The sequence below is a fragment of the Leucopleurus acutus genome (genome assembly GCF_964270905.1).
Source record: "Leucopleurus acutus genome assembly, chromosome: 19".
Taxonomy (NCBI): Eukaryota; Metazoa; Chordata; class Mammalia; order Artiodactyla; family Delphinidae; genus Leucopleurus; species Leucopleurus acutus.
Genome location: NC_139161.1, coordinates 42730012 through 42744390, shown reverse-complemented (window position 1 = coordinate 42744390; position 14379 = coordinate 42730012). Strand labels below are relative to the sequence as shown.

The 14379-nt window shown below is 37.1% G+C and overlaps 1 protein-coding gene across 2 annotated transcripts in view; it reads right to left on the bottom strand.

Annotated features, from left to right (window-relative positions):
* MYO1D (myosin ID) overlaps positions 1-14379 on the bottom strand; it is a 346176-nt gene that overhangs the window by 99898 nt on the left and 231899 nt on the right. For both annotated transcript variants that reach the window (XM_082860517.1, XM_082860518.1), the window contains exon 21: positions 5802-5956. In XM_082860517.1, the coding sequence (XP_082716643.1) occupies positions 5802-5956 (155 nt within the window). The remainder of the gene's footprint in view (positions 1-5801; positions 5957-14379) is intronic.

Here is a 14379-nt window from a genome sequence, read left to right as displayed (position 1 = left end):
ACATAGGAGCACCTCAATACATAAGGCAAATGTTAACAGCCATAAAAGGGAAATTGACAGTAACACAATAATAGTAGGAGACTTTAACAACCCACTTTCACTAATGGACAAATCAACCAAAATGAAAATAAATAAAGAAACACGAGGTTTACATGACACATTAAACAAGATGGACTTCATTGATATTTATAGGACATTCCATCTGAAAACGACAGAATACACTTTCTTCTCAAGTGCTCATAGAACATTCTCCAGGATAGATCATACCTTGGGTCACAAATTAAGCCCTGGTAAATTTAAGAAAATTGAAATCATATCAAGTATCTTTTCTGACCACAACACTATAAGACTAGATATCAGTTACAGGAAAACAACTGTAAAAAATACAAACACAGGCAGGCTAAACAATACACTACTAAATAACCAAGAGATCACTGAAGAAATCAAAGAGGAAATAAAAAAATACCTAGAAACAAAGGACAATGAAAACACGACGACCCAAAACCTATGGGGTGCAGCAAAAGCAGTTCTAAGAGGAAAGTTTATAGCAATACAATCCTACCTCAAGAAACAAGAAACATCTCAAATAAACAACCTAACCTTACACCTAAAGCAATCAGAGAAAGAAGAACAAAAAAACGCGTAGTTAGCAGAAGGAAAGAAATCATAAAGATCAGATCAGAAATAAATGAAAAAGAAATGCAGGAAACAATAGCAAAGATCAATAAAACTAAAAGCTGCTGCTTTGAGAAGATAAAAAAAATTGATAAGCCATTAGCCAGACTCATCAACAAAAAAAGGGGGAAGACTCAAATCAATAGAATTAGAAATGAAAAAGGAGAAGTAACAACTGACACTGCAGAAATACAAAGGATCATGAGAGATTACTACCAGCAACTATATGCCAATAAAATGGACAACCTGGAAGAAATTGACCAATTCTTAGAAAAGCACAACCTTCTGAGACTGAACCAGGAAGAAACAGAAAATATAAACAGACCAATCACAAGCACTGAAATTGAGACTGTGATTAAAAATCTTCCAACAAACAAAAGCCCAGGACCAGATGGCTTCACAGGCGAATTCTATCAAACATTTAGAGAAGAGCTAACACCTATCCTTCTCAAACACTTCCAAAATATAGCAGAGGGAGGAACACTCCTAAACTCATTCTACGAGGCCACCATCACCCTGATACCAAAACCGAAGATGCCACAAAAAAAGAAAACTACAGGCCAATATCACTGATGAACATAGATGCAAAAATCCTCAACAAAATACTAGCAAACAGAATCCAACAGCACATTAAAAGGATCATGCACCATGATCAAGTGGGGTTTATCCCAGGAATGCAAGGATTCTTCAATACATGCAAATCAATCAATGGGATAAACCAAATTAACAAACTGAGGGATAAAAACCATATGATAATCTCAATAGATGCAGAAAAAGCTTTTGACAAAATTCAGCACCCATTTATGATAAAAACCTTCCAGAAAGTAGGCATAGAGGGAAGTTACTGCAACATAATAAAGGCCATATATGAAACACCCACAGTCAACATTGTTCTCAGTGGTGAAAACCTGAAACCATTTCCACTAAAATCAGGAACAAGACAAGGTTGCCCACTCTCACGACTATTATTCAACATAGTTTTGGAAGTTTTAGCCACAGCAATCAGAGAAGAAAAAGAAATAAAAGGAATCCAAATGGGAAAAGAAGAAGTAAAACTGTCACTGTTTGCAGATGACATGATGCTATACATAGAGAATCCTAAAGATGCTACCAGGAAACTACTAGAGCTCATCAATGAATGTGGTAAAGTAGCAGGATACAAAATTAATGCATGGAAATCTCTTGCATTCCTACACACTAAGGATGAAGAATCTGAAAGAGAAATTAAGGAAACACTCCCATTTACCATTGCAACAAAAATAATAAAATACCTAGGAATAAACCTACCTAAGGAGACAAAAGACCTGTATGCAGAAAACTATAAGACTCTGATGAAAGAAATTAAAGATGATACAAACAAATGGAGAGATAGGCCATGTTCTTGGATTGGAAGAATCAACATTGTGAAAATGACTATACTACCTAAAGCAATCTACAGATTCACGGCAATCCCTATCAAACTACCAATGGCATTTTTCACAGAACTAGAACAAAAAATCTTAAAATTTGTATGGAAACACAAAAGACCCCAAATAGCCAAAGTAATCTTCAGAAAGAAAAACGGAGCTGGAGGAATCAGGCTCCCTGACTTCAGACTCTACTACAAAGCTACAGTAATCAAGAAAGTATGGTACTGGCACAAAAACAAAAATATACATCAAAGGAACAGGACAGAAAGCCCAGAGATAAACCCATGCACATATGGTCAACTTATCTTTGATAAAGGAGGGAAGAAAATACAATGGAGAAAAGACAGCCTCTTCAATAAGTGGTGCTGGAAAAACTGGACAACTACATGTAAAAGAATGAAATTAGAACACTCCCTAACACCGTACACAAAAAGAAACTCAAAATGGACTAAAGACATAAATGTAAGGCCAGACACTATAAAACTCTTAGAGGAAAACACAGGCAGAACACTCTATGACATAAATCACAGCAAGCTCCTTTTTGATCCACCTCCTAGAGAAAGGGAAATAAAAACAAAAATAAACAAATGGGACCTAATGAAACTTAAAAGCTTTTTCACAGCAAAGGAAACCATAAACAAGATGAAATGACAACCCTCAGGATGGGAGGAAAATATTTGCAAATGAAGCAACTGACAAAGGATGAATCTCCAAAATATACAAGCAGCTCATGCAGCTCAATATCAAAAAAACCCAAACAACCCAATCCAAGAAGGGGCAGAAGACCTAAACAGACATTTCTTCAAAGAAGATATACAGATTGACAACAAATACATGAAAAGATGCTCAACATCACTAATCATCGGAGAAATGCAAATCAAAACTACAATGATGTATCACCTCACACTGGTCGGAATGGCCATCACCAAAAAGTCTACAAACAATAAATGCTGGAGAGGGTGTGGAGGAAAGGGAAACCTCTTGCACTGTTGGTGGGAATGTAAATTGATACAGCCACTATGGAGAACAGTATGGAGGTTCCTTAAAAAACTAAAAATAGAATTACCATACGACCCAGCAATCCCACTACTGGACATATACACAGAGAAGACCATAATTCACAAAGAGTCATGTACCACAATGTTCATTGCAGCTCTATTTGCAATAGCCAGGACATGGAAGCAACCTAAGTGTCCATCGACAGATGAATGGATAAAGAAGATGTGGCACATATATACAATGGAATATTACTCAGCCATAAAAAGAAACGAAATTGAGTTATTTGTAGTGAGGTGGATGGACCTAGATTCTGTCATACAGAGTGAGGTAAGTCAGAAAGAGAAAAACAAATACCATATGCTAACACATATATATACGTATGGAATAACACATATATATACGTATGGAATACGTATATATATGTGTTAACACATATATATACGTATATATGTATGGTATACGTATGCTAACACATATATATACGTATGGAATCTATATATATAAAAAAAAGGTTCTGAAGAACCTAGGGGCAACACAGGAATGAAGATGCAGACGTAGGGAATGGACTTGAGGACACGGGGAGGGGGAAGGGTAAGCTGGCACGAAGTGAGAGAGTGGCATGGACATATATACACTACCAAATGTAAAACAGATAGCTAGTGGGAAGCAGCTGCATAGCACAGGGAGATCAGCTTGGTCCTTTGTCACTACCTAGAGGGGTGGGATAGGGAGGGTGGGAGGGAGACGCAAGAGGGAGGGGATATGGGGATATATGTATGCATATAGCTGACTCATTTTGTGATACAGCAGAAACTAACACACCACTGTAAAGCAATTATATTCCAATAAAGATGTGAACAAAATTCTTACATATATTCGAGATAGAAATGTATCTTAGAACACATGCTAGGAAAAGAAAGCAGTTGATGGATTCTCAAACCAGATTCACATATTTCCACCACTTGTGGAGGCATTTAACAGTGGTTAGAATTTGAGAAACAAGGACTCAGACTGAGAAAAAATATTTCAGTTTCTCAGGCAAAAACTATTACTACAGGCATCCAAATGAAAGGTAAAGATTAAAATCCCTTTGATTATCCATACTTTGCTATAACTACATATTAGGAGGAAAATAGGCCTGTTTATTTGAGTTATAGACTTTATTGTAGAGATGCCTTCTCCATGTCTTTCCCTTCCATTCTAAACGCTTCAGTATTTCTCTTACTTTATAATTATTTGGCAGATGGAAGGGAATTTTTCAAAGGCCTATATGTTTATTATTATCTTTTGGTAATTCCTTAGCTGGATCTTATTTTTTCCCACCAGATGACCATGAAACATTATTTTATTTATAGCATTTAAAAACATTTAATTATATAAGATATTTAAAGATCTGTTTTGATCTAGGATACAAGGTTTAAGAACATAAAATAAATGGCCTGTGCAGCTCACTTTTAAAATTATACTCCATACATTTATTAGTAAAAAGGAACACAGCAGAATTATACGTGTGGACATCAGATTCTAAATATGCCTTTGTTTAGAGAAAAGCCATGTCTAAACTTAAAGGAAAAGAAATACTCATGAGGAACTAGATTACTGTTGGCAACTTAGTAAATGTCTTTTAGGAAGAAAAGGAACTGGACACTGGGCTCATTTCTCAGTCCCTGAGTTTGGAGGAGTGGTCTCCTTCTGGCATCAGGGTGGTGGGGTGGCAGAGACAGTGTGCCACAACGGGAAGAACATCTGAGTTTGGAGTCAGAGAAACACCCAACTCCAAATACTCCATGACCTCCTTTGGGGAGAGAAACCCCATCTGTAAAACAACTCTAATAAATAACCAGACAAGTCACTTCTCTGCTTGAAATGATCCATTCACTGGTCCCCATCACCATCAGGGTCTGCTCCCCTTTTATATCTCTCACTTCACTGTTCACTACACAGACATAAACAACTACCCCAGGTATCGCCTAGGGCTACTATGAAGTTCTCAGACAATGCCACATTCCCTCATGACTCCATGTTTTTGCAGAGGTAATTGCCTCTTCAGAATCCCTTTAGTCAAAATAAGGTCATTAAGGTGAGTCTTAATCCAACATGACTGGTATCCTTGAAGGAAGAGGAAATTTGGACATAGTCATGTACAGAAGGAAGACCATGTGAAGACACAGAGAGAAGATGGCCATCTACAAGCCAAGAAGAGTGGCCTCAGAAGAAACAAACCCTGCAGACACCTTGATCTCAAAATCTAGCCTCCAGAATTGTGAGAAAATAAATCACTTTATTAAATAAAAAAAAATCCTTTTAGTCTTTGTGGACCTACGTGTCATCCTAAACCTGCCTTCTAATTTGTTTATATTCATAGTAGCTATTCTAACTGATTATATGTGGGGCAAATGAGAAGCTGTGACAATAAGAATATAAAGTAAGTTTTCTGTCTTTTGGATTTAATTACATTTGGATTGGCAGTGAAGAAATCACCATTGGGGAAATCTCTCATTGTTGGTTCAGCTGGAGGCTGGAAAAGTAGACGATCATCCCTAATCTTGAACCTAAGGCTGGATGCTAATTTTGCCTTCTGGGAAACAGATGATTTAAGCTTTCCTTGAGAAGGAAAATAACTTAGTACACTAAAATTGGCACAAAACAAGTTCAGTGAGAATTATGATGAAAGATATCATATATTTTCAACTTAGTTAAACAAAAATCAAACTTTACCTCTTGAAATGATTCACCAGGACTCCAACCAGCTCTCCAATTCGACTCTCGTGGGTTGGCTGTTTGCTGAAGAGACAGACGATGAGGTCTTTGTTGTCCTTTGTATGGAACACTACCAGTTGGTCCTTCCCATTGGAGACGCTCAGACCAGTCAACTGCAAAGAGACAAGGCATGGAAAATGTAAGGGTGGTTCTCAAAAGAATGCATTTAAACATACAGTTTGTAATGGTTCTACTCAGTAACTCTGATGACATTAATCCTTATCGAGCTTCATGAAACAAGCAGATGAAAGGAAATGATAAAGATAAGAACAAAAATTAACAAAATTAAAAGCAGAAAAACAATAGGGTAAAATCGATGAAACAAAGAGCTGGTTCTGTCAAAAGATAAATACAATTGCTGAATCTCTAGTCTGAAAGAATAAAAGAGAGAAGACCTAATTACCCATATCAGAAATGGAAGAGGGGCTATACTACAGACCACATAGACATTAAAAGGATAATAAAGGAGTATTTCCAACCTTATGCACATAAGTTCAACAACTTTGACAAAACCAAACAATTCCTTGAAAGCCATAAACTACCAAAATTCACCCAAGAAGACATAGATAACCTGAATACTGCTATATCTATTAAAGAAATTAAATTTGTAGTTAAGGACCTTTCAAAAAAGAAAACTCCAAAAGGCTCAGATGATTGCCTTGGTAAATTCTACCAAATAGTTAAAGAAGAAATAACGCCAATTCTCCACATCTCTTCTAGAAAACGGAAGAGAAGGGAACACTTCACAACTCATTTTATGAGCACTGTCCTGATGCCAAAAATAGACAAAGGCAGTACAAGAAAACTACAAACCAATATCCAATATCCTTCATGAACATGGATGTAATTAGAATGGCCAAGATATCAGCAAATCAAATCCAAAAATACATAAAAACAAAAATGCATCATGACCAAGTGGAGTTAATCTAAGAAATGCATAGCTAGTTTTGTATTAAAAATATCAATCAATGTAATCCACCATAGCAACAGAAAAAAAAACACAAAGCTACACTATTTACAATTGTCAGGACGTGGAAGCAACCTAAATGTCCACTGACAGATGAATGCATAAAGAAGATGTGGCATATATATATATATATATATATATATATATATATATATACAATGGAATATTATGCAGCCATAAAAAGAAACAAAATTGACTTATTTGTAGTGAGGTGGATGGACCCAGAGTCTGTCATACAGAGTGAACTAAGTCAGAATGAGAAAAACAAATATTGTGTGCTAACGCACATATATGGAATCTAAAAAAAACGGTACTGATGAACATAGTGGCAGGGCAGGAATAAAGACTCAGATGTAGAGAATGGACTTGAGGACACGGGGAAGGGGAAGCTGGGGCAAAGTGAGAGAGTAGCAATGACATATGCACTACCACATGTAAAATGGATGGCTAGTGGGAAGCTGCTGCATAGCACAGGGAGATCAGCTCGATGCTTTGTGACAACCTACAGGGGTGGGATAGGGAGGGTGGGAGGGAGATGCAAGAGGGAGGGGATATGGGGATATATGTATACTTACAGCTGATTCACTTTGTTATACAGCAGAAGCTAACATATTGTAAAGCAATTATACTCCAATAAAGATATATAAAAAAAGAAACCTATCGTATCAATTGACGCAGAAAAAGCATTTGACAAAATTCAACATCCATTCATGATATAAATCTCTCAGCAAACAGGATTAGAAGAGAATTCAACCTATTAATGACATCTACAAAAACGCCACAGCTAACATCTTACAAAGTGGTGAAATACTGAATGGTTTCCCCAAAGATCAGGAGCAATGTAAGGATTTCTACTGTTACTGCTGCTGGGCAACTTCATACTGGAAGCCCTAGCCAGTGCCTTAAGGCAGGTTTAAATAAATTAAAAGGCATACAGTTTAAAAGGGAAGAAACAAATGACTTTATTTTCAGATTACATGATCATCTATATAGAAAATCCCAAGGAATTTACAAAATAGCTCTCAGAACTAATTAGTGGGTTTGGCGAGGTCACAAAACACAAGGTCAACAGACAAAAATATTTCTATATACCAGCAATGAAAAACTGGAAACAGAAATTTAAAACCAAAACCATACACAACTTCAAAACCAAAAATACTTAGATATAAATATAACAAAATGTGTGTAAGACTTGTAAGCTGAAAACTATGAAATGTTGATGAAAGAAATCCAATGAACATGCTGATGACAGGAATAAAAGAAAATCTAAATACACAGAGAGGAATAATGTGTTCATGGTTTGGAAAACTCAATATTGTTGAATACTGCCAATTTCCCCCAAATCGATCTGTAGATTTAATGCAATCCCAACCAAAATCCCAGCAGAATTTTTGGTAGCTATCAACGAGCTGATTCTAAAATGTATATGGAAAGGCAAAGGAACCAGAGTAGCCAAAACAATTTGAAAAAGAACAAAGTTGGAGGACTCACAGTAGCTGATTTTCTTACTATAAAGCTACAATAATCAAGACAATGTAATTGTCAAAAGGATTGTCAAAGGGATAAAAACATAGATCAGTGGGAAGAGAATGGAGAGTCAGATATAGTCTCACACAAATATGACCGATTGATTTTTCACAAAGATACAAAGGCAGTTCAATGGAGAAAGAATACTTTGGACATTTGGGTAACTCAGAACATTTGGACATCCACATGCCAAAAGAAATAAACATTGACCTAAATCTCACACCTCATGAAAAATGAATTCAAAATGGGTCATAGATCTAAATGTAAAATATAAAACCATAAAACTTTTAGAAGAAAACACAGGAGAAAATCTCTGTGACCTTGGATTGGGCAAAGATTTCTTAGAAATGACACCAAAAGCACAACTCATAAAAGACAAAAAAAAACCTGTTAAACTAAACTTCATAAAATTTAGAACTTTTCTCTAAGAAAGACATTGGTAGGAGAATGGAAAGACTGCCCACAGACTGGGAGAAAATATTTGCAGAGATATATCTGATAAAGGACCTGTGTCCAGAATATATAAAGAACTCTTAAAACTCAACAACAAGAGAGCAAACAAGTCAACTTAAAATGGGCAAAAGATGTGAAGTCACTTCACCAAAGAAGACCTGTGGGTGGCAAATAGGTGCTCAACATCACTAGGCACTACAGAAATGCAAATTAAGACTGTAACAAGATATCACCACAAGCCTATCAGAATGGCCAAAATAAAAACAAAGAAGAAGAACAACAACAAAAGTGACAATACCAAAGAGGACGTAGAACAATCAACAATCAACTCTCACACATTGTTGGTGGGAATGTAAAATGGTAGGATCGCTGGGAAAACAGTTCGGCAGTTACTCAAAAAGTTAAACATAGAATTACCACATGAACCAGAAATCTCGGTCCTAGGCATTTATCCCAGAGAAATAAAAATTTATGTTCACACAAAAACTTACATGTGAATGTTTACAGCAGCTCTATTCATAACTGCCCCAAACTGGAAAGCACCAGGATATCCATCAACAGGTGAATAAGCAAACTGTGATACATCTATACAATGGAATCCTATTCAGCAATAAAAAGGAATGAACTATATGACCCAGCAATCCCACTACTGGGCATATACCCTGAGAAAACCAAAATTCAAAAAGAGTCATGTACCAAAATGTTCATTGCAGCTCTATTTACAATAGCCCGGAGATGGAAACAACCTAAGTGCCCGTCATCGGATGAATGGATAAAGAAGATGTGGCACATATATACAATGGAATATTACTCAGCCATAAAAAGAAACGAAATTGAGCTATTTGTAATGAGGTGGATAGACCTAGAGTCTGTCATACAGAGTGAAGTAAGTCAGAAAGAAAAAGACAAATACCATATGCTAACACATATATATGGAATTTAAGAAAAAAAATGTCATGAAGAACCTAGGGGTAAAGCAGGAATAAAGACGCAGACCCCCTAGAGAACGGACTTGAGGTTATGGGGAGGGGGAAGGGTGAGCTGTGACAGGGCGAGAGAGAGTCATGGGCATATACACACTAACAAACGTAGTAAGGTAGATAGCTAGTGGGAAGCAGCCGCATGGCACAGGGATATTGGCTCGGTGCTTTGTGACAGCCTGGAGGGGTGGGATAGGGAGGGTGGGAGGGAGGGAGACGCAACAGGGAAGACATATGGGAACATATGTTTATGTATGACTGATTCACTTTGTTATAAAGCAGAAACTAACACACCATTGTAAAGCAATTATACCCCAATAAAGATGTTAAAAAAAAAAAAGGAATGAACTAATCATACAAATTATTGATATGCATCACTACGGTTTATTTTCAAAGGCATTACGCTGAGTGAAAGCAGCCAGTCTCAGAAGGTTACCTACTACACGACTCCATTTATGTGATATTCTAGAATATAGTTGTCAGGGACTGGGGTCAGGGGGAGTCTGATACAAAGGTGTTTTTTTGGGGTAATGGAATGACTCTGTATCCTCATTGTGGTGGTGATTACAGAAATCTGTGCATGTATTAAGACGCACAGACCTGTATACAATCACCACTACCAAAAGCCAATTTTATTTATTTATACGCAAATTAAAAAAATATAGCTCCTTGGTTATTTTGATCCCTAGATCTACCTTGGTCAATAAAGCAGAAACCCGAGTGATTTCTTGTGCAGTGGTTTGTTCTATTGCAGAAAATACCAAAGTGCCACCTCCAGGCTGCCACAGGTGCTGTCAGTCTGGCAATCAGCATTGACAGGATACCCACTGGGGGCAATGCAGAGTACCAGGCAGCCTGGGGGTGGGGATGGAAGTACCAAAGATGCAGAAGGTATAATCTCTGTTCTAGGGGGATTCATGATCCAGTTGGATGAGTGGAAGAGACAAATACCCAACAACTGAAGAACACTTCAACAGTTCGTACGTTTGGAAGATCATTTAGTCTCATGCCCATATATTACAGATAAGAAAACTGAGGCTCAAAGAAGTTAGCTGATTTGCAGACCCTGAAACTGGAACTCAGGCCTGCAGACTGACCCAGACCCATGTTCTTTCTATCACAGTAGGCTTTTCCAAATAACATGTACAAATGAACATAAGCTGTAAAAATAAGTATCCCTAAATGTCACATAAATAAATTTTCATAGGAGGTGAGTTCTTAGGTTGATTTTAAAGAATACCAGGGTCAGCGCTCAATGGAGAGAAGGGAAAATATTCAAGGAGCTGGAAATCATTTCATAAACCTACGTTAGATCATGGGTTTTCTGAGGCCATGGATAAGAGGGTGTATCAATCTTTCTGACACTTAGATGATTTTTTTTTTGTTTTTTGGTTTGGTTTGGTGTACACTGGCTTTTTTTAAAGTTCCTTTTAAAAGTATTTTATTGAAGTATAGTTGATTTACAGTGTTGTGTCAATTTCTGCTGTACCGCAAAGTGAGTCAGTTATATATATATATATATACTCTTTTTCATTTCTTTTCCATTATGGTTTATCACAGGATATTGAATATAGTTCCCTGTGCTATACAGTAGAACTTGTTGTTTATCCATCCTATATACACTAGTGTGCATCTGCTAACCCCAAACTCCCAATCCTTCCCTCCCCCACCCCCAGATGATTTTTATATGAGTAAATTAAAAATATCATTTTCAAAAAAAAATATCATTTTCGTTTAAAAAAACATGTTACGTCTATGATCCTTCTCTCTCATTTATTTTATATACAAAATTCAAAATGAAATTTATGTAGCACTTCACAGGAGAGCTTGATTAAAGCCTAATAAAATGAGAATTCTAACAGCACTAACTCCGCCTGCATATCCCAGGAACATTAGCTGCAGGGGTCCGGGGAGAGGGACCGATTCAGCAGTGAATGCTGAAACCATCCAGATAGAAGGTCCCTTCCTGGATGCTGTCGGGCTAGAGCAGAGGCCCCTATGACTGTTTTCTCAGACACCTTCCCACCTCGGGGTGTGGAATTCCCTTCCTGCCCTTCCCTATTCCGCCCTGCCTGAGTGGCTTCACCTGGATGGGCATAGGAATTCTTCATGTGTGCTCTCAGGCCTATGCGCATGCCAGAGTCCCAGCAGAAAAGAGGGAAAACAGCACCTACTTTCCTCTGCTGCACAGATAATGAAAGATTAAGATCCTGTTGTCACCAAGGCAGGACAGACAGCATCCAGGATGTCTCTTGTGTTCTGGGAGACAGGATGCTAGATGGGAAAAAGCAATGGAGTAAGGGATGACCTGCGTGTTCATCTCAATTCAACCGTGTGAGCCTGAGCGAATCATTTAATTTTGGGGGAGGCCATCTGTCTCCTTTTCTGCAAAATAAGGATCCTACTAGGTGCCTCATCTACCTCATAAGATTGTGGCAAGGATCAAATAGGAGCAACTCAGAGGCATAAAAAGATAAATAAGCAAAACCCCCTGCCTTCAAGGGTCTTTACACTCTAAGAGAAGAGATGCCAGCGAAATCTGAAAATCTTTACACAAGTGCCGTGCCAAGGGAGGTACTGTATGCAAATACATTAGTTAGGGAAGGGATCCTACCTCAGTTATCTTCGGGCAGCCAGAACACACAAGTAAGTTCTTTGAACAAAAGTGAAACTCCTTATCAGGGCTTCTTCCCCCTACTCGTTGCCTTCTTATTTTTCATAATCTGTGAGATCTCTATGCTATGATAAATCTAAACCTTCCTCTTCTTTGGTTTTGAAGCTTTGAGAAGGGCAGATACAATCTCTGATGCTAATCTAACTCGATTCTCCTAGACCCTCCTCCTATGGAGGCTCAAATAGTGAACATAACCAGACAAGTAAAAAGAACGTTATCACTTTCTAATCACTAGTAAAAAGAGAATAAATAAAACTTGAACATAGCAACTAGAAAAAAAAAAAAGAAGGAAACAGCACAGAAGTATTAAAAATGGAAAGCGTTTAAATAACACAATCAAATTTAAGAAAACAAAATTTGTCCGTTTCTATAAGAAATGTGAATGGGATACAGTTCTTTTATTGGAGGAAAACGGGTCACGGATTAGGTCAAAAAAGAAATTTAACTATACTCTGTTTATAAAAGATGTGTCTAAAACAAAAAGACATAGAACAAAAATGAAAGGATGGACAAAGACGTACCAGAAAGAAACTAGGGACGGGAATAGTAATAACAGACAAAGCAAAATCCAAGGCAAAAAACAAAACTTTTTCGTTTTATATTGACAAAAATATAGCAAAAAATGAAAACCACCTTCTCCATGCACTGAATAACATGGTACTGAAACATACAAAGCAAAAATTATTCTTATACAAAAGAAATGGACCAAGTTGTGATTTTAGTGGACGACCCAGTGGTTGGCAGTTCAAGCAGGCAAAAAGCAAATGAGTGTGGAGAGTGGCTGAATAGTCAACGTATTCGATTATCAGTTACACGGAATTTTTACAAACATGTATTGTGGTCCCTGAAACACTTACACATATGTATTATGTATTGGGCCCAAAGTAACATTCCTCTCCCCAATTACAAAAAGTAGGATATGCACTGACCCTGATCACAGTGCAGTAAAACTAGAAATTATATAAAGGTTAACAACACAACCTTATCACTGAGAATTTTTTAAAAGAAGTATCTCTTTAGGCAACTCCTGGATTATAGTTGCAACTACAGACAATGAAGAAGTTAAGGAGAAAGAGAATTTTACATCAAAATTCAAGGATGCAGCCAAAGCTATAATCAAAGGAAAACACATTGCCTTAAATACTTTTGTTATTAAAATAGAAATAAAGGAAGTAAATGAAATACCAAAAACCTAGAGAAAGAGCAAAAGAAATCTATCAAGGTAAAAATTAGTGAAGATAAAATCAGAAATCGATGAATGAGAAAAACAATATAGATGATAAACCCAAGAGCTGGTTCTTTGAAAAGACCACTAAAGAACCAAACCCTTGTCAGGGTCTAATCAGGAAAAAACAAGGCAAAAACACAGATCTCTAACATGAGGAATGAGAAAGAGATTTAAGAAAAGGTGGGATGTCTTTGGAAATTATGAGAATAACATCTGTAATTTCCTATTAGTAAGTTAAGTATTTGTGAAATGCATGCTTTTACAGGAAAACACAAATTACTAAAAATTGACTCAAAGAAAGATGAAATAATCAGAATCAATTCATAACTAGGGGAATTTTTTTTTATGTTGGCAGAAAACACTCTCCTAAATGTTCCTGGGCACAGATGATGGTAGTATAGGCCATCAAGTCCCAGGTAATTCCTACGCTACGGAAAATGCTCTAGAACATAAACAGACACCATCCCGACTCATTTCATTGAATCCTGGTAGCAAAACTTGATGAAGATCTCTTTCACACACACACACACCTAGAGACCAGTCTCACAAGGACAGACACAAATATTCAAAGTAATTATCAAACTCAATTCAGCAGGCTAATACGCCATGACCATGAGGGCATGGTTCACAAGTATAAGGATGGTTCACTAATAAGAAATGCATCCATATCGCTCAGCTGATTAATAGGTCACATTTATGCGTCATCT